This window comes from Pseudorca crassidens, chromosome 2 (genome assembly GCF_039906515.1).
Source record: "Pseudorca crassidens isolate mPseCra1 chromosome 2, mPseCra1.hap1, whole genome shotgun sequence".
In the NCBI taxonomy this organism is placed as follows: Eukaryota; Metazoa; Chordata; class Mammalia; order Artiodactyla; family Delphinidae; genus Pseudorca; species Pseudorca crassidens.
Genome location: NC_090297.1, coordinates 135,630,581 through 135,658,502, shown reverse-complemented (window position 1 = coordinate 135,658,502; position 27,922 = coordinate 135,630,581). Strand labels below are relative to the sequence as shown.

The following is a 27,922-nucleotide window of genomic DNA, read 5'->3' as shown; positions in this document are numbered from 1 at the left end:
GCGGAGCAGGGCTCTAGGCACACGGGCTCCAGTAGTTGCAGCACGCGGGCTCAGTAGTTGTGGCTCGCGGGCTCTAGAGCACAGGATCAGTAGTTGTGGAGCACAGGCTTAGTTGCTCCGTGGCATGTGGGATCTTCCCGGACCAGGAATCGAACCCATGTCCCCTGCATTGGCAGGCATAGTCAACCACTGCACCACCAGGGAAGCCCCTCACAGCTTATCTTGACTTTAACCTGGTAACTGCACATTATCATATTAGCCTAGATAGAAACGTAGTAAGAATAGAACTTCTGATATTAAAATAAAATGAAAAGGCTTTTTGGCTTAGTCAATAAAATATTTTTCTCTTTCCATTTTGAGTATACTCATCCTAGGGTCAGTTAACTTCATAACTTTTCCTAGAGATATAAGGAGTAATAACTGATCCAGGAATTCCACAGAAAATTCTATGTTCCCATACACGGTCTGGGTATGCAGTGATAACAGGTGTCTGGATCGCCAAGATACAATTGAACAGGTCATTTCATCTGGTATTTGAGATTCTTTGTGTGAGTTAAAAAAAAAGACCTGTTGCATCAATCCATTGCTTTAGAGTCACACTTCATATATTACATAAAGAAAAAAGGCCATTTATGATTATTTTTCCATTTAGTAAAAGAGTTAAAAAAAATGTTCACCCTTGAAGTCTGTTTGCCCTAAACCCTTATACAAGTTAGTCCTAAGAGGAATCACGTTCAGGATCCAAGAAACCCAGAGAGAAAAACAGAGTCACACAAACCATTCGCCAGTGACAAAGGAGTCAGCAAACTGTTGGAAAACAGAGAAAGCTTGTAATAATGAAAAAAGGACAGAGTTTTTTTAACCAATCACTTGTTTTCTTTTAAAAACACATAACCACATTAACTTTTTGTTTTATACAACCATCTACAAACTATAAAACAGTACCACATTGTGCATTTAACCTACTTTCAAGAAGGGAACTCCACACTTCGTAAGAATTCTACCCATGTAAGAAAGAAGGAAAAAGGAGACAGGTAATAGCATAGTCACAGATACAACATGAGTTCAAGCAAGCATCAATTCTTTGACGTCACCTTTTCCATTTACCAGAGTGGAGAGAGTAAGAAAGAAAGCAAGGGAGAAAAAAGAGGGAAAGCAGCACCCACAGAGGACTAATCACATTCCATAGTTACTTTTGACAACTATAGTTCAGAGTTTCATAGAATAGTATCATTTGACCAACACAACATGGTGGGGGTGGTGAAGGAAACATAAGTAGAGGGAGAGGATTCAAAAAGACAGGTACCTTTTACACCCTATTGCCCTCCTAAATACTCTTCATGGATACAAGCTTCTGTGTTAATCTGGAAAACAGCAAGATATTAATCTTCACAATGTGATAAAGCTTAAGAGTTCTGCTCTTTTTGCAAACGTGAGTGGCTCACAATTTCACTTTACAGTTCAAAAGAATAACAACATCATGATCATTCAGGATTCCCCACAATCTTCCTCCCTATTCCCATCACGCTGGTGTTGCTACAGGACAATCAGGGAAGTGTGGGTAGGGACTTCAGAGATAATGATGAAGGGATAGTGAGATGGAATCCTCGCTTTTGTAGGAGTCCACATCTTTCTGGTAGTAAGTCTTCCCTCTGATGTGTGGTGGTACAGAGGAAAGGGCATAGGAAGAACTAAGGTAACATGGTAGAAGTAATTGGTTTGAAGGTATACAAGATGAGACTGTGTAATTAGCAGACACACTGAATCCAAGGCAAACAGTTGGTTATTTGATTGTCCTCCTTAGGTTGATGGCACCATAAAAAAACAAAAACAAACAAACAAAACTGAAGGTGACTTTGATTTAATAATAAAATGAACCAAAGGTCTGCTACAAGGAAACATGCTTTAGATGAAAAGCAGTATAACGATTTTCTTCTCTTCAGGGGAAACTCTCATCTTGTCCCTCTGACTTCCTCTTCCACAGTGAGTAAGCAAATTCATTCTGGAAGGTTGTTTTTAAGGGGCAACTCAATATCAGAGTTTTTCTAATTCATACCAGAAAGGCATTATGAGCCATTCCCATCAGCAGGCTCCTCTCCATTCCCAGGCAAACTTCTCATATCATTTAAACTAAGCTCTTCCAAATCTAATGAAATGCTTTTACTTTTCCATATTTGGTGAGTAGTGTGGCTTAATGCTGGTTGAATTAATGGTTTGTAGCATTGGCCAGCACAAATTTCTTATGCTCTAATATAATCAACTCTATCCCACATTCCCACTGTGCTCTGACATTGTATAGACTGAAAATACAATGCAGAGGGTTAGCTTTTAAGATTTGCTATCAAGACTGATACCTGAAATGCAGAAATGAAGTGTGTTTAAGTTATTTACAAAATGTCTTTAATTTTCCTTGTTTCAGCTAATCATCCAAAGCAAGAAATAAAAGTTAGATGTGTCATAAAATGAATTAAGCCCATAAATTCGATTTACTCTTCTTTACCTAACTTTTCCTGAAGTTCTACTAGAACTTTTACTGTCTTAACCTAGTGACACTGATCTTATTTATTGTTGGCTTTTAAAATTAGATTTGTTAAAAGTATGGGGATTTTGTAGTTGAGAAAGCCTTAGATTCAACATAACTTTTTTCAATCTGAGAAGCTATCTTAATGTTAAAAATTTCAATGTTGTATAGCAAGAAGTACTTATTTTTTTGGGCTAGAAAATTTCATGCAAACTATTACAGAAAACAATAATCTGAAATTCGTTTACCAAATAAAGTGCAATCACTTCAGAAAAACCTAAGTTTTTGAATAAAATAATGCCATGGATAGAGTTATTTTCTAAATTACTTTTCTTAGACTAAGAAATTTTTCTAGTCATTGCTTAGAAAATTGCACTTGGGCATAAAGAACTATTTCCTGAATAAAGCAAAGTAGTGGAGAAAGATGGTAGGGAAACACAGGCAGGTCTCTTACCAGCTGTATAACCACTGAAAGGAGAGACAGCAAGGCATTGTCACCTCCATGCCATCAAGCTCATATACTTTCCTAACTGCCCTGCTGCCAAGGTCCAACATCCTTTTGCTCTTCTCTGCTATCTCCACAATTATTTTATTTCTCTTCAACTAAATGTCTGTTAATCTGATGCCTGTATGCTCAGTAATAAGCTACTTTTTTCTATTCTTAACTTGCCTTAGTTAAGAAAGGATGAACTGCTTTGTCTAGTTATCATGACTGTACTTTGGTCAAATCATGGTAGAAGGATACCATATAGCAACAAGTTACTTCTAGTAAAATCTGTTAAAATCTTAGAACTCTCATGTTGAGAATATTGGGATGCCACAAATCCTAGGGGCTGGGCTCCATTTTCCTTCTTTAAGGGTTCATACATGTTACTGCTGAGGTGACTGGCATTCTCCTCTCACATCATTGCTTCTGAATTTGAAGTTAAGCAGGTTTCTTAAGGAGAAAAATGGCTGATGCCAGAAAAGAAAGATGCACATAGGTTTTCAACATCTTTCCAATATTAGAAATAACTATTATAACCTAATGATGACGTAATGTTTGATCATTTTATTGTCTCTCTGTATTGGTATGAAATCCTCCTCAATGACTCCATTTTAATAGTACAGGCAGCCTTAATAATAGGTGCATATTTGTGCATAGAAAATAAGCCAATTTTGTCTTTTACTTTCTCTACACAAATCAATGCTTTCCATACTTTCTTTCATAAAATGAAAAAGGAATTTTATTCGTTTTTTATATTTCCTTTTCATTAATTTGGGGAGTATTTTCATTGATATCAAATTGAGTGATTCTCAAATAAAATAAAGCTAGAATTTCTAAACCTAAAATCAGATGAAGTTTTACCTTTGGTTAGATTGCTGCTCCTTTAAAATGACTCTGTGACATTCATTTCCTAAGAGTTCTATTGAGAGTTTCAGTGTACAAGAAGCTCCAATAAAATTTTAGGTAGGATATAGCATTCACAACGGCTAGGGCATATAGAACTTAGGAGAGAAAAATGCACAATGCCTTTTTCGGAGAAAAAAAATTAAATATATATTCTGTCTCCCAAACCATTTTCTCCTGATGAGGAAAAGCCCTCTTTTCTCTTTACAGCTTTAGGAGGAACATAAAGCTGTTGTGTTTAAATACATATTTGAGTAACTGTCATAGTAAGTTGAAAGTTACATAAGCCTTATCATTCTTGAATAGACTATGCTGATAGGATGAACATCAGAAAAATAATACATTCTAACATTGTATTACCTATGAAAAAAATAATACTGATTAGGGCCTAGAATCATAATAGTTGAAGAAAGACCAAATTGGTCATAGGATACACTGAAGTAAAAACACTGGAGAATTCAAATACCAGAAGTCAACTGTAAGATTTTGTGTGTCACTATATAGGTTTACTAGTAAGAATGAAGTTGACAACTCAAATTGCTCTGGATACACATTAGTACCACCAATTTTATTTGTACAGGAAATGACTGGTCCACTGGACTTATCTATGTATTTCAGGAATAATTACTGCTACTTTTTGACAGACCAGTGATATTTCCCCCATAGTTTTAAAGTACAAAACCAGAATAGTTAGAAAAAAATCCCAAGTATAAATAATGTGACCTTTAAACTATTAAGGGTCACTAAATTGTTACCATTGATTATCATAAATGATTCAATTTATTTAAACTAAAAAAAAAAAAAAACCCCAAATTAAACTTCTCTTCTTCAGTTTTAGGCCAAGGAACATGCTTGGCAAAACAAAAATAACAATAAAGGCCACAAAGTTTTATGATTTTTCAGGAAAAAAAAAAAAAAACCTCGATTCAGGAAGGGAACAGATTTGGGGAACTTGTAAGAATAAAGATGAAAAAAAGAAAACCTCCTTTAAAAAGAAACTATTTGTCAGTTAATTGGCAGAATTTTGGTAGTAACAGGAACTTTAATTAATCTACTGGAATTACGACAGGGATGAGTAAAGACTTGTGATACATGGGAGAAGAGCTGATGACAAAAGGGTATACTAAGGGGTAGTAACCATGTTTTTAATACTAAGTGATAATACTAAATTTAATGCCAACCACATTCAAGAAAGTAAAATCCCTTATGGCTTTTGGGCTTATCTGGATGACTTAGGAAATAGGAAAGAAATTAGACAAAGAAGTGAAAATGAGCATTATGTACAGACCATGATAGTCTGAAATTTCTAAGAAATACTTTTTGTGTATAACCAAGTTCAAGACCCCCAAATTTTAAAAGCAGTTTTTCTATCATAGGAGGGGCATGAAATCCAATGTTCATCCTTTAAAACTGCTGGGAAAGGGCTTCCCTGGTGGCGCAGTGGTTGAGAGTCTGCCTGCCGATACAGGGGACACGGGTTCGTGCCCCGGTCCGGGAAGATCCCACATGCCGCGGAGCGGCTGAGCCTGTGAGCCATGGCCGCTGAGCCTGCGCGTCTGGAGCCTGTGCTCCGCAACGGGAGAGGCCACAACAATGAGAGGCCCGCGTACCACAAAAAAACAAACAAACAAACAAAAAACAAAAAAAACTGCTGGGAGAAATGGCTGCTAAGGTCTGTTTTATCACTGTAATGTAAAAGAGGAAGGATAATTTGTTCTATGCTCTCAAAAGCATGGTTTCCCCAAGACAGACTTTGAATTTGATCAAATTCTGGCTAAAGTAAGAGGGCCGATAAGAAAAACTATCCAGTGAGGGTGTAGAGAGTCTCTGAAATAGCTCTGTCTTCTAATTCTGAGTTAGTAAAGGCTGTACTTCAATTACCCTGCATGCTGAAGCTTAATAAGGCATAACTTCAGTTGTTACGGTTGGAATATGGGCAAATGTATTCCACATCTGTTCCTTTAAAGAAAAAAGTATCAGAGCTCTTAAAGAAATTTCAACTGGTTGTATGGAAGTGTGTGGATGCTTTGTTACGAGAGACATGCTCAGGATTCTAAAGCAGCAGCAACGTAAGAAATCAGTAATAAAACTTTGGCTTAAAATTAAAAAGAAAGGAAAGAAAAAGTCAAACTGGTGCAAGTTGTCTCATGAAAGAGGTATTGTGGACTAAACCCTCATAAATGCTGTCCAACATTAGTTTCCCCTGTCTTCTTTCACTGTTATCACCTTCATTGTACAGGAGTTATATCATTCTTTTATGGTTAAGTTTCATAAATAATGAGAAAACCATATGTAACAAATACATCATATTTCCCACCCACCCAGCAACCCTCCCCAAAATAAGAAAAGTTACATCAAATTAAAAAGTAGCTTCGTGAATGAAGGTACTGCTCTAAGTTGCACTTTCCCTGCAAGTGCGGCCAGTGCTTTTGCGCTGGGTATGAAGGAAAGGAAAAAATTCTCCACATAAACAGACAAAAAATTTAAAAACCAATGTCCGGTTTCAACCAGTCAAAACCGGGCCAAGCGGAAGCCGAGATATCTCGGTACCGTCCCATCAGAGGGTCCTTGCAATGCTTGTTCTTCATCCTGACAGGTATCTGTGTCCTTGTGATTGTAAACAATCCATAAGATACTATGTTTTTGTTCCTTAAAATGTCCTCTGATTGGCAAAATGAAGTAAATATTTGTTTTAAAAGTAGAAAATGAAAATTAAACCAGAAGAAAAGAAAAGAAACACAGTGAGCTTGTTTGGAGTCCATAGGATCCGATCTGGAAGAGCTCGGAAAATGTGTTATATGTCTTCTCCTGTTTTCGGCTGGAAAGGTACTAGAGGTTGCGTTGGTCGAGGAAAGAACTGTAGAGTAGGAAAACCAAGGATGTTAATCTAGACTTCAGAGGATTCAAGTGTTAGCTTCATCATCTGTGTCTTCTATCAATACCTTAGTGTCACGAGCCTTGGATCTAGTGGTAATAACAGGAAAAAAAAAAAACTTAGTCCATTACTAAAATACAAACACATCCAAAGTATTAGGTACATTTCCAATCTTACTACCATTAAAAATACCAGGCACAGGCACCATACACTGCTGGACACCAGATGGACTGTTCCTGGAGTTTCGTATTCAATTGTTGGTATTACTGGAAAAACAATAAGAAACTAGATTGCAACCAGAGGAAGGAAACAAAAACAATGCCAGGTCATGTGCAATGGAGGGACTTTGATTTTATGATGTATCTCTTTAACCTCTTTGAGTGACAATTTTCATCTCTGTAAAGCAGGAATAATAATACCTATTTTACAAAATACTGCTTTCACCTCATGGAGATAGTATGAATATCAAGTGAGAAAATGGATATAAAAAACATCAGTAAAGCATTAAACAAATATAAGGAATTATGATAAGGATGATAGAAGAATCATTTGAGGTACACATGAAAAACCAGGAGAGTTGGCCAGCAGGTGATAAGACCTAAGGAGAGACATGACAGTTGTCTTCAAACAGTTAACAAAGTATACATAGAAGAGGCAGAAAACGAAGTTATGTTAGAAAGCCCAATCAGGATCAACTGGTTGAAATTATAGTGAAGCATATTTCAACATAAGCTATCTACCACAATAATTATCCAACAATAAAAGCAGGTGCCTCGTATAGTTATAAACTTCACTATCACTGATGACTGTCAATCAGCATAAGATGACCAACTATTCAGGATGTTGTAAAAGACATTCCTGCATGGGATGAAAAATGGGATTAGATAATGTCAAAATGTTCTGCAACTCACAAGCCCCATGAGGTGAAGTGGGTATTATTATTATTACTCGACAGAGGTGAAAATAGACATTCAAAAAGTTAAGGATGTGCTAAAGGTTGCATGAGTCACAAAGTCAGTACTCAATCTCAGAACTTCTTAGATTCCCTGCTCTCTTGTTACATATATTACATATAACCTGCTCCATTGTTCTAAATGTCTTCCTCTGGTGGCAATCTAGTATCCCAGCGTTCTTCCCCTGAACACCTGAAATTGAACGTAAACATCTATTGCCAAAGAGCTCCCTTGTTTCTGAAACAAAAAGAGTGTATGTTTAGGTTGCCCTCTGCTGGTAACTAACAAGGATTAGACTTTCCAAATTAGGAACTCAATGAGACGACCACCCACAGCACTGCCTTCTAGCCCTTTGTGGCCCTTATCTTGCTGACTCCACCAGCCTCCACATCCCCTCCTCTTGCTTCTTCAAACTCTGCTTCCTGCTGTATATAATAATATCATGCTTTGTTTTGATGTTCTTCCTGCTGACCTCCCTGACCATTCCTTTCCTGCCCCTTTTGTTGGTTCTTTTTTTCTCTTGCCTGTGTTTATTCCCTAAGACTCAGTTCCTTGCTCTGCTTTTCTTTTCTCTACCTTCTCCTCTTCAGAGAACTTCTAAATTCTATCTAAAGCTCAGGCAATTTCTACTCTGCGCCCCTGTGGGTTATTACCACCTCCTATTTTTTTTTTTTTTTTTTTACTTCCTTTAAAATGTTTCCTTATTTTCTTTTTAGTCCTATTGTAACCATCCTAATTCCAGTCTTTAATGTTCCATACTTAAGAATACTGCACTGGTCTTTTAGTTGAGCTGGCCTTGAGTTTTCCCTTTCCCAATATATGTTGCACAGTGCCATTAAAACTTATGAAAATATTACTTTCATAATGTCATTCTATGAAAAAATTCTCTGTGACTCCTTCCTGCCTACAAGATCAAGCTTGTACTTTTCAGCCTTCTACAATCATACTTCATCTATTCAGCTAAATTTTCTTACTATCTGTTACTAGTTTTAGTCACATGGCTTTTCTTTCTGCCCCTCATTTCCACCTTCATGTCTTTACTGTGCCTCTAGCCTATTCAAACACTCCCTTATCCTTTAGAAAACTGCTCATGCTTAACCTGTCTCCTCCTTCACTCCAATCCACTGTGCTAGCCACTGTCTCTAAATTTCAAATGCAGCAACAATATACCCTACATTTATTGTTACTTTTAGGAATATACAAAGTAAATGACTGATAAAAATACTTTTGTAGGTATTTAGTAAAAAAGTAAAAATAATAATAGCTTACACTTATCGAGCTCTTTCTGTGAGGAAACTGGTCTAAATCCCATGTCATCACAAATTTAATCTAACCAGCCACCCTATGAGCAGGACCATATTAATCCCAATTTAGAGATGAGGGATAATATAGAGAAATTAAGTGATTCGGCCAAGATGACATAGATGGCAAGTGGCAGAACTAGGATTGCTAAAGTTTATAACTTGGAAATGATTTTTATACAAGATATACTGAAGAGTCAAGTAAATTATTTTCCAACAAATTTTCCCCAGTGTACTTTTAATGCCAAATTAGTATTAATTAGCATATTAATGACATTTTACACTATGTGTTCATTAAGACATTCTATATATAGGTTGGATCATATGAAACTGCTGTTATTGCTGGTTTTTGTGGTGAAACACGGTTGAACGCCAGCAATTTCACCTGGTTCAACCTGATAGCTTCTTAACTTAAATGTTATCCAGTACTAAAACCTGAAGGGAATTCATCTCACAGAAGTGGAAGCTATACATACTGAGAAGCAAGGCGAGGCCGGCGCAGGGATATGCTCTGGCTGTACTTCCATGGCCGATTCTTCTGGCGGTTTCGTACCCCGTCTTCCTGGTCCATCATCTGCTCTAGAAGCGTCTGATCATCTGCATTCAGAGGGGCCACAGAGATGTCCCTCACAGCACGGAATTCACCACAGTTATTCAGATGTTCATTCTCCAGGCGGAAGAAGTTCCACACAAATCGCCTTAGCAAAATGGGGTAGAATAGGCAAATTACTTACAAAATTTGAACATACTATCACCTGTAGACCTCCCAGTATAACAAGTTTCCACTCATAGAAACAAAAAAAGGAATTAAGGACTAGAATACTAAAATAGAATAGAAAAAAGATGGTGTGGGGGGGTGTGGGGGGAAGGGGACAAGAAAGGAGTAGGCAAAGGAAAGGGACTCATGGAATGCAGTTTCAGAGTACTCATTCTTTCCCTTTATTGAACAAATATTTATTGAAGGCCTACAATATGACAGGAAAAGGCACTGAATGAGACAAAGCCTCTTCCTGTATAAGTGCAATTTCTAATGACAGAGACAGATAATAAACAAGTAAACAATTAGCTAACGGTAAGTGCTCTGAAGAAAATAAAGCAGGGCAAGGGTATAGAACATGTTTCTTTGAAGAGATGGCATCTAGCAAGGAAGCAAGTCAGGTAAAGTCCTACAGAAAAGTATCCCGGGCAGAGGAAACAGCAAGTACAAAAGCTCCCAAGCTGGACAGGACTTTGGTGTGTTAAAACAACAGCAAGGTCAGTGGGGTTGGAGAGGAACAGGAAGGTTAAAATGGCAGATGAAGATGGAGAGGTAGAAAAGAAAGGGGCCTGATCCATAGAGGGCCTTATAAGCCATAGTGAAGAGTTTAGATTTTTAAGTGTGATAGAAAACAAGGAGAGTTCTGAGCTGGAGAATGATGTGATTTGTTTTAAAAAGATCATTCTATCTGCTGAATTGTGAATAGACCAAAGGAAGATGAGAACATCTGAAGGAAGACCAATTAGAAAGAGATGATGGAGACTTAGATACAGCTGGGGATAACAAAGGTGATGAGAAGCAGACAGACTAGGGATTTATTTATGAAGATGAAGCTGACAGGACTTACTGACATGGGATGTGAGTGGTCTCAGGTTTTTGTTCTCAGTGAATGGTGACACCATTTACTAGAGATCTGGGTTGTTCCTATTAGGCCAGAGCCATTAGATATCCAAGAGGAAAATTCAGTAGCTACATGGGCATGAGTTTGCAGTTCAAGAGAGTCTAGGACTATAGACAGCATAAGAACAGTATTTCAGGTCATGGGCTTAGGAATAATATAAGTGGAGGAGAGAAGATTAAAGAGGATTAAACCCTGGAGCACTCCAATATTTACAATTTGGGAAGAGGAAGAAGAACCAGTAAAGGAACTGAGATGGAATAGATAGTGAGACAGAAGAGTGTAGTTTTTGAGAAATCAAGTGAAGAAAGTGCTTTGCTGAGAGGTAAAATAAGTACAGAGAACTAACCACTGGATTTACATAAAGAGGATAAAGAGGCAGTATGATCTAAGAGCACAGATTCTGGGAGACTGTCTAGATTCAAATCATGGATGCTGCCACTTACTAGGTGTAATAACCTTGGATGATTTACTTAACCTATGCTTCATTAGTAAAATGAGACAGTAACAGTACCTACCTCACAAGACTGTTGTGAGGATTCACTAAGTTAATACATGTAAAGGGCTTAGAACAGTGCCAGGTACATAGAAGGCAATACATAAGTGTTTGCTATTATTATTATTGATTATTAACAAAAGCAATTCAGTTTGAGTATTGGGAAAAGAAGACTTGAGTTGAATTAAAGGGAGAATGGGGGACGAGTCAGAGGGCAGAGACAGCAAGTACAGACATCTCTTGAAGAGCTTTGCTGTAAAGGAGAGCAGAAAAATGGGCAGTAGTTGGAGGAAGATTCAAAGGAGATTTTTTGCTTTTGCTTTAAATGGGTGATAGAACATCTGATTCTATTATGAAGCTGATTTTTTTTTTTTTTTTTTTTTGGTACGCGGGCCTCTCACTGCCGTGGCCTCTCCCGTTGCGGAGCACAGGCTCCAGACGCGCAGGCTCAGCGGCCGTGGCTCACGAGCCCAGCCACTCTGCGGCATGTGGGATCTTCCCGGACCAGGGCACGAACCCGTGTCCCCTGCATCGGCAGGCGGACTCTCAACCACTGCGCCACCAGGGAAACCCCGCAGATAATTTTTTAAAGAGAAAAAAATCAAGAATAAAAAAGTAATTGGGCTTGCCTGGTGGCGCAGTGGTTGAGAGTCTGCACGGGTTAGTGCCCCGGTCCGGGAAGATCCCACATGCCGCGGAGCGGCTGGACCCGTGAGCCACGGCCGCTGAGCCTGCGCGTCCGGAGCCTGTGCTCCGCAACGGGAGAGGCCATGGCAGTGAGAGGCCCGCGTACCGCAAAAAAAAAAAAAAAAAAGTAATTGAGTTCCCTCTTTTTACTAGAACAAAATTTTTTTTTTAATGTATAAAGCAGCATACATGAAAGAGAAAGGAGTATTTGCGGGGAGGCGTTATTGGTGATGGAGAATTTCAGGTCCCAAACCTAGACATCTGAGAAAGTGAAGAGGGGAAGGAGGGTTGACAAATGGTTTGGAGAGAGCACTGACAGCAACAAGTATACTGCTTCCAGATTCAATCTTATTTTATCAGGCCATCCTGATATATGTGCCCATCCTGACTCGGAGGAAAGCTATACACCTGTCTAAAAATATCTTTATTTCATCTTCATTTGTGAAAGATATTTTCACTGGGTAAAGAGTTCTAGGTAGGGAGTTATTTTCGTTCAGCACACTTAAGATACCATTTTAATGACTTCTGACGTCCACTGTTGCTGTTGAGAAGTCAGCTGTGAATCTAACAGCCATTTCTTTAAAGATAATCCTTTCTTTTGGGCTGCCTTTTTTTTTTTTAATAAGCATTTTAACTAAAGCACAACATAAATATATAAAAGTGTGCAAATTTTAAGTGTGCAGGTTGGTTAATTATTATAAAGTGATCACAATGTGTAATTATCACTCAGAAACAAGAAATAAAAAATTACCGTATACCTAAAGCTGCCTGTATGGCCCCGCTATGTTATCTTCTAGAGAGTTTATTGATCTACCTTTCATATTTAGCTCTGCAATCCACCTGGAATTGATTTTGCATACATTATGCAGTGGAAGTTGAGATTTATTTTTTCCCCCATATGGATATCCAGTTGACTCAATATCATTTATTAAAGAACCTTTTTTTCTCCACTGTTATATAGCCACCTTTGTCATAAATCAGGTAGTGTCAATGAATGTGTGGATCTGTTTCTGGACTCCCTATTCTATTGCAGTGGCCTATTTGTCTCTTCTTTGTCTCGTCAGACACTGTCTTACTTATGGTAGTTATATAATAGGTTTTGATATTTGAGAGTATAAGTCCTTTACTTCGTTCTTTTCAGGATAGTCTTGGATATTCTTGATCCTTACTGCTACCATATAAATTCTAGAACTGGCTTGTCAATTTTCACATACATACATCTTTCATTAAATTTATTCCTTTAGGGCTTCCCCGGTGGCGCAGTGGTTGAGAGTCCACCTGCCGATGCAGGGGACGCAGGTTCGTGCCCTGGTCCGGGAAGATCCCACATGCCGCGGAGCGGCTAGGCCCGTGAGCCATGGCCACTGAGCCTGCGCGTCTGGAGCCTGTGCTCCGCAGCGGGAGAGGCCACAACAGTGAGAGGCCCACGTACCGCAAAAAAAAAAAAAAAAAATTTATTCCTTTAGGTATTTGATACATTCCAGGGCTATTCAAAACGGTATGTTTTTTTAAAATTTCATTTTCTAGTTGTTCGTGACTTTTTTAGAACATTAATTTATGTTAACCTTATATATTCATTCTAATAGCTTATTTGTAAATTCTTTTGAATTTTCTACATATACAGTCATGTCACCAATGAATCATAGTTTTATTTCTTCCTTTCTAATCCTTATACTTTTTCTCTCCTCATTGCACTAGCTATATCTGCAGTATGATGTTAAATAGAAGTGGTGACAGCACGCATACTTATCTCATTCCTGATCTCCAGGGAGAACTTAGTGTTTTACCATTAAATATGATCTTTTTTTTATTATTTATTTTTTTGTAGTGTTTACTTTTTTCATAAACAGGCATTGACTTTTCTTAATGGCATTTTCTTTATTTGTTGAGGGTTGTTTTCCCCTTTATTCATTAATGTGGTGAGTTACATAGATTGATTTTTAAATGTTAAATGATTTTTGAATATTACATCTTACATTCTGGGAATGAACCTAACTTGGTTGTGATGTATTATCCTTTTTATATATTGTTGGATTCATTACCCAATATTTTGTTTAGGATTTTTGCATCCCTGGACATGAGAAATATCCTTGTAGGTTCAGACATCAAAGTCATACTGGCTGCACAAAATGAACTGGGAAGTGTTCCTTTCATTGTCTCATTTCCCTAAAAGAGTTTTGTGTAAAACTGATATTTCCTCCTCATATATGTGGAAGAATTCCCTGCAGTTTTCTTTGTATGAAGAATTTTAATATGGATTTATTTTCTTTGCTACATATAAACCTATCAGATTTTTAATTTCCTCTTTATCGGTTTTGGTAAATTGTGCTTTTTTGAGGAATTTGTTCACTTCGCTTAAATTTCTAAATTTATTGGCACAAAGTTGCTCATAATATTGTCATGCTCTTTTAAAAAACATCTTCAGCATTTTTGATATTTGTAATTTGTGCCTTCTTTCCTTGATCAGTACTATTTAGACATTTGGTCAATTTTAGTAGTCTTTTAAAAGAACTAACTAGCTTTGTTAATTTTCTCTATTATATGTCTGTTTTCTATTCCATTAATTTCTGTTCTTTATATTTTCTTCCTTCTACTTTTTTTGAGGTTTGATTTGCTATTTAAATCTTTTTTCTAATATCGAGCTGTATACTTTTCTAATATATACATTTAAGGCTATACATTTCCCTCTAAGCATGGCTTTAGCTATATTTTACCTTTTCTTTTGTTACATTTTCAATTTCATTCTATTCAAAATATTTTAAAATTTTCATTGCAATTTCAACTTCAACCATGGGTTATTTATACATGTGATGCTTAATTTCTAAACATTTGTGAATTTTCAGATATCTTTTTGTGATTTTACTCCTCTGAAGTTTGTTAAGACTTCCTTTACAACCTAGAATATGGTTAATTTTGGTAAATGTTCCATGTGTAGCATTTGTATTTAGTACTTGTTGTATGCAGTCCTCTAAATATGTCAATTAGGTCAAGTTGGTTAATTGACTACTTGTTTACTACTGAGAAAAGTATGTTAAAATTCTTCTCTAAAATTGTAAATTTATCTACTTTTACTTTTTAGCAGTGTCAACTTTTGCTTTACATATTTTCAAGCTATGTTATTAGGTGCATACAAACTTGAATTGGCTATCACAAATGAATCTCAAAGTCTCTAGGTCTGGCAAATTTCTTTAGCACAAAATTGGCTTTAGTGTTCTGCTTATCCTGGGATATCTGCCTTCACTTAGCATTTGGGCTATCTTGTCAGATCACTAATGTTTTTAGGAAGATTAAAAAAACATTTTATCTGGTATTTTTAGTGTTTCCACTGAGAAGGTTGGGCTGAATAACCCAAATTGCTAAATTGCAAAAAACGATTCTTAAAAGATTTTAATTCTAATTCCTGTTCTAAGACTTTTTACCTCCTTATTTCCACTCATGACCCTTCCAATGGAGCCCAATTCTTTCTTTCCTTTCTTTTTTTGATTTAAAAACCTTTTATTAAGTACAACACACATTCAGAGAAGTGAACAAATCTGATGGGCACTGCATGATGAATTTTAACAAAGTGAACCCATCATGTAACTAGCACACAGATCAAAAAACAGAACATTACTCCATCCCTCACCCAAGGAGGTTCTCCTGGTGCCACTTCCAGTCACTGTCCCACAAGGGCAAATACTATTTTGACTTCTAATACCATAGATGAGTTTAGCCTGCTTTTGAACTTTATAAATTTGGAATCATACAGGGACATACTCTTGTGTCTAACTTCTTTTGCTTAATATTTTGCTCTGTGAGATTCATTCATGTTGTTATTTAGTCTTTTGTTCTCATTACTGGATAGACTTGCATGTGTGAAAATACCACAATTTATCTATCCACTCTATATTGCTGGGCACTTGGGTAGTCTCCATTTTGGTCTGCTATAAATAGTATTATTGTGAACATTCTTGTATGTGGGTCTTGGTAGCCTTAGGTTAGCACTCCTGTTTACTATATACCCAGGTGTTCATGCACAGCTTTGGTAGATACTGACGAAGAGTTTTCCAAAGTGGCTGTTGTACTAGTTTCCTCCTACCTGCAGTGTATGAGAATTCCAATTGTTCCCATTGTTCTACATCCTCATCAATACTTAGTGTGTCTGTATTTTTCATTTTAGCCCTCAGAGGTGAGTAGCTATATCTCAAATGTAGGTTTAATTTGTATTTCCCTGGTGACTAAGCATGTTAAGAACCTTTTCGTATGTTCATTAGCCATTTGGATGTTCAAATGGAGCCCAGTTCTAAAAAAGCTTCTAAGTCATCATCAGCAGTTACTTTACCTTTGTAAGAATTAATCTCTTAGTCCTTCAACCAGGATTTTCCAATTCTGAGGCTGATGAAAAGTTTGAGAAAAGTTGGAAAATTTAAGCTTTTCAAGTATAAGTTTTAATAAATTCTGATTTATAAGTATTGAGCAACTTTTTAGGTAAAAAAGAATCTTTGATAAACTTTTCAGTAGTTTGCTTACCGGAAAACCTCAAGGGGAGCAAAGACAGTAGCAATGATGTCCCTAGAATGAGGCAACAAAGTCATGGAGGTAATTGAGATTTGGATAGTCCAAGCAAAGCGCAGGATCACATCCTCTATGATGGCACAGTAATAATAGGCCTGAGGAATAATAAGCAAATTGAGTACACTTACCATCACGTTTCTTACAAATAAGCACACTTAGCACAGTAACAAGAGTCACATATCCTACTGACAAGCACAGGTTAAAGAGTTTTATATTTTAGAAAGATTTCACCAATTTAGTTTTTTTTTCTTAAATGGTACAATATTTAAAATGAATTTATAAATATTGTTTTACTGAATTTCAGTAATCATTTAACAAATAAACTTCATTCCCATATTGTATACCAGGCTCTCTTCTAGACCCCAGAAATACAAACCAGATGAAATCCTTGATCTGACTGAATTATACTCTAATGTGTATGTGATACACTAATGACTCAACAGTTAATATTAGAAAATATTAGCAGATTTATTAACTCTGTTATTTGCACTTTTATTCTCAAATTGCCTTACCCTCCGTCTGAAAAAATTTTGCCTTGCTTTTTGATGTCAGTAAATAAAATTAAGCTTGGATTTCACATACATAGTTAAATTTAAGGAATGTTCCATTTTCACATGAGGAAGACAGCACTCAACTAATCTTTCCAGGTACTAGTATCCAGTATTTGAGAGTCCACGCTTACCTACACAAGTCTTAAGTAAACAAACTGCCAATAGACCAGAACTGTAATTCACGGATTTTCTCACTATTAATCTCTGGATATCTAGCTCTTTAAAAATATGTTTTTAAAGGTTATGACATCTTATGGGAAATAGAACTGATATGTATTAAGCCATAGCACTTATTTTATTTTAAAAAATTTAACAAAGGAATACTAGTCATGTCAGAAGCCTATTAAACAAAAGAAATAGCAGTCCCCTTCTTGTCCCATTCTCTAGAGACAAACATTTTCAAAATTTGTAGCTATTTCTTCTATTATTTATCTTCCACATTTCTAAATAATGTGTGTATATTGCTATATCTTGATTAATCAATTTTAGACATTATCCACTGCTTACTATGATGAACTTTATGAAGATTTTTAACACATTAACATATCTCCCTCTTCCCTCCCCCATCCATCCAATAGAGCGATAATGTAATTTTTGGATAAATCCACATGCAGTGAACTCATTATTAGGCCTCTCAGTGAAGAGCTACAATTTCATGTGTCTTTAAGAGCCAGTCAAGTGGATCCACATTTCACTGATGTGGGAGCTGATGTTACCAAAAATTGAAGGTCTTTTGGGAGGAATACACTTAACTTGAGGTCAAGAGACACAGAAAAGTTAAGTTTTAATATGGAGATAACAAAAATGCTTCCTGGACCTGGGTATGGTGCTCAATAGTATGCGTTGTTAATGCCGAGGAACTGATTTTAAGGTACATATAGCTGTGTTAATTTTTAAATGAAGTACCACTGGACTCAGCAAATAGCTTCTTCCTTTTTTAAGAAGAATAAATTTTATTCCAGTATTTGCCTTTTTAATATTGAAAGGGGTATGGTGATCCCCTAGAACATTTTTCTTATACATTTGCAAAGCATAATGTACAAAAGCATATACTTTATTTTCTAGGGTCATGAAAATATATAATAACAAAAAAACTGATTCTATTAACTAGTTTTATTACATAGAAATCAAAAAGTTAGAACTATTTAAACGGAGGAACGAATATTTATATAAAGATATAAACAGTTCATCAAAGCAACCATTATAACAAGAAATAAATGTATTATCTCTCTCAGTAAGGCAAGAACAGTTCAAAGAGCAATAAGGCACATACACTTGGTGAACACAAAAGGCCATCTTTACTTGAATGCATGTCTGCTGTCTGACTTGTGCTTACTATTACTTTTTTTGATTTTCTTTTCAAATGAGACTTATAAAGATATATCTAGTATCTTGGTCATACATTCTAAATTTGCACATTGGGATTGCTACAGCTTATGTTAAAAAAAAATCACTGTCAGTAAACATCTCCTTTTCTGCCTTCATTTGTTTATGCAAAGTTACCCTAATATACTATTCTTCGTATTCACTCTCCTATCATTTATTTTTAATCCTCACACTTGAAAACAGCCTTCCCTAATCACCAATTAAATACTACACATTCACGCATTTTCAAAGTGCAATTCTGAGGTACTGGTGACATTCTGACACAGTATAAAGTATTAGTGACCCAATTTATAATCTCCTCCACATCACAGAATTTTAGGACTGGGAAAGGATCAAGAGATAATCTACTATAACACCCTACCTTATAGAAAAGAATACACCGTAGTCTGGTTGCCTGAAATTATACAGCTAGTTAGTGAGAGAGCTGGGATTAGAATTCACTTATAAAGATTCCCAGTTCATTGTTTAATTTCTTTCAATATCTGAGTAAAGATACTCTTGGCCTTTTGACTTTTTAACTCAGCCTCTCTCATCCTTTTATTCATATATATATAAATAAGATGCTAAAATAATTCCCACATAATTATCCATATATTTTTGGATTAAATTGGAACTTTAGGAAAATTGATTGAAATAAATGAAAGGAGAAGCCTTCTTGATGCACCCAAGCAAAGTCAGGCACTCCCCTTTCCTTCGTGCTTTCATAGCGCTGCTCATTCAGTCAAGTATTTATTCATTCATTCCACAAACATTAAGTCCCTGTATGCCAGGGACTATGCTGGATAGTGAGGGATATAGATACCTAAACAGGTAATTAAAATACAGTGTGACGACTACCACAACGGAAATTTGTATAGGGTAAAATGGGGTTAGTACGAATGGCTAATTATGCTTGGAGAAATAAGTAAGGCTTCTTAGAGAAAGTAAAAACTGACTTAAAAAGAAGGAGCAAGAGTTTGCAAGGTAAACAAAGGGGAAAGAGGGCATTTGAGACGGAGGGAATTGCATGGTCAAAATAAATCATAAATGACAGTAAGTTATTTATTCCTCTATTCTAGTCTTTATCACATTGTATTGCAATCTGTTTACTTATCTGTTTAGAATATAGATTAAGGCCTCCTTGAGAACCACAATTTTACTTTGTTTTTATTTCCTATAGCGTCTAGCATATAGTAAACATCTGATACATTTTTGCTGACTGAATGGATTAGTACTTTTTGGTAAGTATTTTCTCTAATTATATTAGGTTGGGATTGGGTATATATTGTAATAGGTACACCTGAGTTGTTTTGTTTTTCTTTTTTAAATAAACCCAAGGACTCTTTGTACATACTTTTTGGGGGTATACAATCTCTTCCCGGAGGAAAGTGTTTTCTCCTGCATTCTTATCAAAAAGACCCCAGTCCATCTTCAGATCCCAGATGAGGGTGTAACAGGAACTGATGATACAAAAGACGATCCACAGGTAAAAGAACACTACGGTGTCTGAGTGACCTCGTTCTGAAGAAAGAAAAGGGAAAGAGAAAATTACTAGATTCAGGTAAAATTCTTCATTAAATAAAACTAATTTAAAAACAGATTCTTTCTCCAGCTCCATAAAGGAAATAAGATTTTAAAAGAAATCTCCTTAGTAGGATCATTGTCTAACAAAAGTTAAATAATAAATCTGATTCTTCTGAAGTTCAAATAGTTATCAAACATTCATCAAATACACAAAATTTGTACAAATGTGCATTTAGAGTTTAGAGGCTTTATGGTGAAAACATAAAATTTCAAATAACTGCAATGGAGGTTTTGAATATTACAAAAGTTGTCATTTTAGTTTTTGCCATCAGGTGGCAGCTTAGGGTCAAAGATGAAAAAAATTTATGAAACACCAGTAACAAGGAATGTGCTGCATTTGCTTTAAGAAATTCTTGGATTGTTTTTACTTTAGAACAACATTTCCTTCATATATGTAGATCTTAATACTTATTGTGAAAGCAATCGGATAATTTTAATTCTAGGTAAAATGCCAGAAAGCAACAGACTGATGACGAATGTATCCTTAAGAACATATATGAAAGCAAACTTCTCTCAAATCACAAAGCAAAGAATGATATGTTTGCTTCTTTTGGATGTTATTTAATGATGCAAAGGCTTAATGTGACTTTATGCTGGGAACACTATAATGTAACTTTGGGTTTTATGCTGAGAACACTATAAAGTGCAATAAATCAAAATAATAAAAATAATTTGCAAAGGTAGTTACACAACCTAGTCTTTTTCACTCTCCAGTGCTCTGTATATTCTCTATGAAACTTTTCTTTGACAAGTTTGAAAGTCATCGTGATGTTCTTTGTATTCTCTGGTTGTAGGATATAGGTATATAACTACTACTACTATGGTCCTCAATCATCAGGAAAAAAAGGTGTCATCTAATTCAAAAAAAGTTTAAATTGTGGTTAGTTTCCCAAAGGCTTAGAAAGTAAAGGATGTATCATGCATTATCCATAATCCTTCCTATTAAAATAAACAAGTGCTGGGAATTTCCTGGTGGTCCAGTGGTTAGAACTCGGTGCTTTCACTGCTGGGGCTTGGGTTCAATCTCTGGTCAGGGAACTAAGATCCTGCAAGCCATGCAGTGCGGCCAAACAAACAAAAAAACAAGTGCTTACTAATCATTTTTAGATAGTAAAATGTTAAGTACAGTATTATTCAAAGGCACCCTTTAGACATTTATAATCTAGTAAGTTGAAACAGCCATTTGTTATTGATGCTAAATTTGAGATCAAAATAAAATAAACAGGGGCTTCCCTGGTGGCGCAGTGGTTGAGAGTCCACCTGCCGATGCAGGGGACATGGGTTTGTGTCCCGGTCCGGGAGGATCCCACATGCCGCAGAGCACCTAGGCCCGTGAGCCATGGCCGCTGAGTCTGCGCGTCTGGAGCCTGTGCTCCACAACGGGAGAGGCCACAACAGTGAGAGGCCCGCGTACCGCAAAAAAAACCCCAAAAAAACCCAAAGGACTATGAGAACATCAAGAAGAATGGGACTGTTTCCAGCAGTAGGAAATAAGAGGAAGTAGCATTTGAGTTATTTCTAGAAGGATAAATAGTGTTGTAAAAGTCAGGCAGATGAGGCAAGGCTATTCAAGGCTAAAAGAAGATAATGAAAAGCCATGAGGGTGGGAAACTGCAAGGTATTTTTGAGAAGTTGCAAGTAATCTAAGTCTAGTGTGGGTGAAACACAGAGGATGTGAGGGAGTGGGTATGATTTGAAATGAAGCTGGAAAAGACATTTTGGGTCTGACTGTGGAATGCCTTCTTGGGCCTTAGGATTAGATCTGTATTTCAGAAAAATAATGGGTTGGCAGGTTGCTTTCATCAGAATTACTTAGTTGGTTAAAAAAATACAGATATCTCTGAGCTCCAGTGTTGTGTTAGCATCAGTCTGTACCAGCTTTATGAATCAATTGTCAAATTTTCAAAAACTTTGCAAACTGGTTGTTAAACATAGTCATTATTAAAAATTAAATTACATAAACTTATAATTAGCTATATTAAAAACAAAGGTAATGAAAACTCAAATTCATCACTTCCTAATTACTTTACTAAATTTTGATATTATTCTTTTAGGTTATATATGTTTATTTTATCTATATAATGGAAATACTATACATCTTTTTCCAACATTCCATGTTAATCATCTTAGTAGCTTGAAATTGGCTATGGTAGCAGTCCGTATTTACACCATGGAAATCAGCAAACACTGAAAATCAGTGCTCCCATCCCCACCCGAGAGCTAGTTTTTAAATATATACCAGCACACCACTGTTCACCTTCTCCTGGAAAGTCAGTGGTAGGGAACAGAAACAAAAGTTTTAAAAATGGTCCACAATTGATTCTAATGAACAGTCAAGCTTGGATATAAACACATTTTCAGGTTTAAACTATTTTCACAAAATCTTTTCTTCATGAAGAGCAAATTGGGTTAATATTTATTCTATAACATTGTGCCATATGAATTATCATTTAAAAGGTCTAACAAAATATTTACTTATTATCTAGGTTTAGTTGGATGTGTTCTAACATACCTGTTCACTTCATTCTATACACAGATATAGAATCTAGCCGAGTTGTATTGTTCAATAATTACCATCATGGTTGCATTCAAAAGAATTCCATAACTCATCTACTAAGGTTTGCAAAGAATAAAGCAAATTTAGCAACAAAATAAAATTCACTCTTGTCGTATTTTCAAAACAAGATCAACACAGAGATAAACACCTAAAAGGAACTGATAATGAAACTAAAAGTAATTTTGTTATTTCTTCTAGATTTTAGAACAAGTTCTATCCTCAGAATATAATTCTTAAAATGGGACAATGGGCTATGGGGCTTCCCTGGTGGCACAGTGGTTGAGAGTCCGCCTGCCTATGCAGGGGACACGGGTTCGTGCCCCGGTCCGGGAAGATCCCACATGCCGCGGAGCGGCTGGGCCCGTGAGCCATGGCCGCTGAGCCTGCGCGTCCGGAGCCTGTGCTCTGCAACGGGAGAGGCCACAACAGTGAGAGGGCCGCGTACCGCAAAAAAAAAAAAAAAAAAGGACAATGGGCTAAACTGCCTTCCTCTAAGCCCATATCATTTCTATGAAATTGCTATGAAACATATACAAGGACTTATTGACTTAAAAAAATATACTTTAACAGAATATTTTATAATAAGTAATTTTTATCTTATGAACTTCTTCAAACAATGATTTGAAGAAATCAAATATTTCGTCTACATATGCTACATTTTGGTCTTTTTAAAATTACTACCCTACGTGATCATTTCCATCTCCCAAATGAGGAGTGCTTCTCCCTGAAATCATCTGCCTTCATTGGTATTCAGAGGTTGTACCGGGAAGATATTATCACTTTAGGCAAGCAATTACATCTAATTCTCTGTTGGCTAACTCTGGTAGCCCACTTTAGTAATGTTCAGAATCACAGAAAATCAAGTCATTGGTATTCCACACTAAGTTTCTATTACACACCGGCCATGTTAGAAGCATAATTAATACCAGACAAATGTATGGTAATTGGTATCTAGTGAATCTAAAACAAATAAAATAAGCTTACTAGAGTTTTGTACCCATTAACCATCATAGGAAGGATAAAGCAAAATAATATGTTGGGAAAAGTGCTGAGAGAGAAATCAGAAAAATTACATATGGACATCATTGTGAGTCATATTTCAGGAAGGATATTTTAAATATGAAAAAGTGGCACTGTGTAAAAACAAAGTGAACAGTTTTCTTTCAACCAAAACCTTTCTACTCTGGTAAGAGCTTACCAGGTTTTAATCTGAAATTAAATAAGGAAACAAAATAGACTGGGGACACTGTTTTCAAAGCTCAAACCTATATAGGTAAGCAGAGTTATGAGTGAGTTTGGCTATCAGTTTATCCTAGGACAGGCAAGACAGACATTATATTCCCATTTTACAGTTAAGGAAGCTGAAGTTCAGCGAGACAGTCAGTAAGTGGAAAGATAACTGTATCGGAAGTCACAAGATCTGGGTTTGAATCCAGACTCTGCCTCTTTCCAACTCTGTGACTATAGAAAATTCATAATCTTCAAATGATTGAGACAAAAATGGAAATCATTAGGCCTAAGGATAAATGAGGAAACTAGTAATAGGAATCTTTAACCAAGGAACTTTTTTTGTACTAGACAGCACTGTTTCTCTAAGTCCAACTCAACTTGAAATAATAGTTCCACAAAACTATTAAGTAACATTAAAAATATTTCTAAGGTATGTGGAAAACAGAATTTAAAAAGTATACACATATTATTATTTCAGACTGTATATAACTTTATGTTTATAGAAATACAGAGGTAGCTATCCCTGATGAGGAAAGTAAGATTATTAAAGGGATTCATTTTAACTTTATGTATTTATGTATTATTTGAATTTTGTTTTTATAGCCATATATACATATCCATGTTTTATTTGTATAATTAAACTAAAAGAAAAAGGAAGAAAGTGGGCTAAAGAAAACAGTTACCATCAGGGTGATGATATTTTATAAATGATTTAAACAAGAGTTTAATGCTGCTATATTGTTTTTATAATAAAAAAGTACACAGGAATTCATTTATTCATTCAACAAATGCTTACTGAGTGTCTACTACTATAAGCTGTGTTATTTATTATATAGCTATAATACTTAAGATCAGCTGCAAAGAAAAATCTGTTTACTTCTACATTCAACAAACATATGCTGAATGTCTACCAGGTAACCAGGTATATTTTAGAGAACAGAAAGGTACTGAAGAACTATTAAGGACTAAGTGTGAAAGAGGAGACATGTAAAATAAACAAAAGCACAATGTGAAAGTGCAACTGTGGAACTGTGCATACAGGAGGAATCAATAGGTTAGGCTTTCAGGACGGGAACAGCCAGGAAAGGCTTCCTGGAGGGGGTGCTACTTGAGCTGAGCCTTGAAAGTTAACAGTCTTGAGTTAACCAGGTTTGTGAGGCAGAGAGAGCCATATCAAAGAATAGAAACCATTCATTCAACAAATGAACACCTACTTACTATATGCCAGATATTATTCTAGATACCAGGCACACAGTAGTGAATCTTATTCACCAATGGGCAAATTTCCTACCCTAATGAAGCTTACTACTTTAGTTGGGGTAAACAATTATCAGATATACAAGTAAACAAGACAATTTCAGACAGTGAAAAGTGCCAAGAAGGAAACAGAACATGGGGACTTCTCTGGTGGCGCAGTGGTTAAGAATTCACCTGCCAATGCAGGGGACATGGGTTCGAGCCCTGGTCTGGGAAGATCCCACATGCCACGGAGCAGCTAAGCCTGTGCACCACAACTACTGAGCCTGCGCTCTAGAGCCTGCGAGCCACAACTACTGAACCCGTGTGCCACAACTACTAAAGCCTGCATGCCTGTAGCCTGTGCTCTGCAACAAGAGAAGACACCGCACACCGCAATGAAGAGTAGCCCCTGCTTGCCACAACTAGAGAAAGCATGCAAGCAGCAACAAAGACCCAGTGCAGCCAAAAATAAATAAATAAATTACAAAAAGAAAAGAAAACAGAACATGGTGACATGATTGAGACTGGCAGAATTCCTTTAGATAGTGTTCAGGCAGAGAAGGTCTCTAAGTTGATATCTGAGTAATGAGAAGAAGCCAGCTACATGAAAAGCTGGAGGAAGACTTACATATATAATATTACATTTTCTAGTAATCATAATTTAAAAGGTAAAAAGAAACAGGTAAAATTAATTTTAATAATATATTTTGTTAATCTAATATATCTAAAATGTTATTTTAATGTATAATTAATGTATAGAATAAATTATTATATAAAGTCATTGTGGCTATTAGAATAGAGACAATGAGGAAAGGCAGAGTACTGTTTTGAGATACAGGAATGAGAAAAGGAAAGAGATTAGACCAGGTGGCTTACTGAGACAAGGAAAGCCTTTTTAGGGTGAGAGACTGTTGAACGTATATATAGGTTGAAGGGAAGGGGCCAGTAGTGACGAAGAGATTGAAGATTTAGGAACGAAAAGGGGTGACTGCCAGAGCAAGATCCTGAAAGAGACAGGAGGAAATGAGGTCAGAGCACTAAGGTGGGAAACCTTGTTCCAAAGTCTGGGAAAAGTATGGTGAGAATGGATTTGGGTTAAATAAGTATGTATATAGGCAGAAGATAGCTGAAGGAAAATGGCTCCTGATAGGTTCAAGTTTTTCAGGGTACAGGAGACAAAGGTAGTCTGTAAAAGTAAAGAGGGAAAGACTGAGTTGGAGGTTTCGAGAAAAGCAATGAGAGTTATCATGAAAACCCTTTTCAAGTTAATACCCTTTTCTGAGATGATAAAAATTTAATAATAAAAGTTAGCAAAGGACAAATTAACATGTGTAAGTTTAGAAAGAGGGTAATATCTCCTTCCTATGATTTTTTTTAATAAAACATTTTGTTTGTGCTTATACTATCTTTTACTATGATATAAACATACTTTTTCTCTCTTTCCTATAAAACTGTACCCTATCTAGCATTTTAAAAAGAATTTAATTTTACAATGGAGTAAACTGTATATGTGTTTGTATTTTCTATTAAATTGTAATGTCTTTAAGGGAAAGATCTCATGCCAGCATTTTTCCAAGGCCTATGTACTCCACTCCACACAGCGGGAACTCAATTAATTTTTGCCAAATTGAATTGAGGGCAAGTGCTGTGTTTTACTCATTTTTAAACTTTCTCTACAATGCCTTACATTCCAACAAATACTTGGGGAAGGCAACATGGTTTCTGGCAGCCTACACATACAATGTGTCCCTAAAAACTCGTATATAGCTGAATATGAAAAAGACAAGTAACAGATGTACATGTTATATGAGGATTTTGTTTCCTGAGAACTAAAAATAAGAAAATAAAACCCCTTATTATATCTTCCTTGTCTTTTAGACATAATATTTAATGACATTATTCCCAACATCTTACAGACATTTTTCGTTTTTACTCTTTACAACAGAACACAGGATAATCTCTTCAAATCGAATGAGTGTTGGCAATGACGTTTAAACGTCGCTGCTTTCAGTATGCCTAATGATTTCCATCTTTGCTTTAATGGTATTAAATTTGAGACATTTCTTTTCAATAATGAAGTGTACTATCACATATAATTCCCACTCATTTTAATAAAAATGTACAAAACAGAACAAAATCTTCAAATAATCACACAAATACACTAGTATTTGTGACAAAGAAGGTGATGCTGCCAAAGCTGTTAGTTGGCAGCTAGTGCTACCATGTGAAAGCAGGAAACATTCTGAATCCAAAGGATAACTAAGGTGTGTGTGACTATCTGCAAAGTCTTATAACATAATACCCAAAATGTCCAGCTTTCAACTGAAAATCACTAATCATACCAAGAACCAGGAAGATCTCAAACTCAGTGAAAACAGTCCATCAGTAGACGCCAAAAATGAGATGAGAGCTGCTGGAATTATTTGATGAAAATGCTTTTATGAACAATTATGAAATGCTTGAAACAATGAAAAAATAGGAAGTCTCAGCAAAGAAATAGAAGACATAAAGAAAAACCACATGGAAATATTAGAACTGAAAAATACAATAACGAAAATAAAAAACTCAGTGAATGATGTTAACAGCAGAATAGAGAAGACAGAGGAAATAGTCTGCAAACTGGAAAACAGGAGAATAGAAACTAACAAAGCTGAACAGTGGAATGAAAATATATTTAAAAAAAGAAAAAGAAGAAGAAAGAAAAGAAAAGAGATTCAGGGACCTGTGGAACCATAAAAATGTTCGAACATTTGTGTCATCAGAGCCCAGAAGGAAAGAATAGGGAGGGGCTGAAAAAGTACTTAAAGAAATAATGGTCGACAACTCCTCAAATTTGATAAGAGACATAAACATACAGATTCAAGAAGTTGAGCAAACCTCAAATAAAATAAATCTAAAGCCAAAACACATTAAAATTAAACTTCTCAGGCTTCCCTGGTGGCGCAGTGGTTGAGAGTCCACCTG

General features: G+C 36.1%; 1 protein-coding gene across 1 annotated transcript in view; it reads right to left on the bottom strand.

The window, feature by feature from the left end:
• Window positions 1–810: 810 nt before the first annotated feature.
• XPR1 (xenotropic and polytropic retrovirus receptor 1) overlaps window positions 811–27,922 on the bottom strand; it is a 206,098-nt gene continuing 178,986 nt past the window's right edge. The window contains exons 12-15 of the mRNA XM_067728812.1: window positions 19,703–19,869; window positions 16,388–16,527; window positions 9,517–9,738; window positions 811–6,875 (exon numbers count right to left, since the gene is read on the bottom strand). Coding sequence (XP_067584913.1) covers window positions 6,815–6,875; window positions 9,517–9,738; window positions 16,388–16,527; window positions 19,703–19,869 — 590 coding nt within the window. The 3' untranslated portion in view covers window positions 811–6,814. The remainder of the gene's footprint in view (window positions 6,876–9,516; window positions 9,739–16,387; window positions 16,528–19,702; window positions 19,870–27,922) is intronic.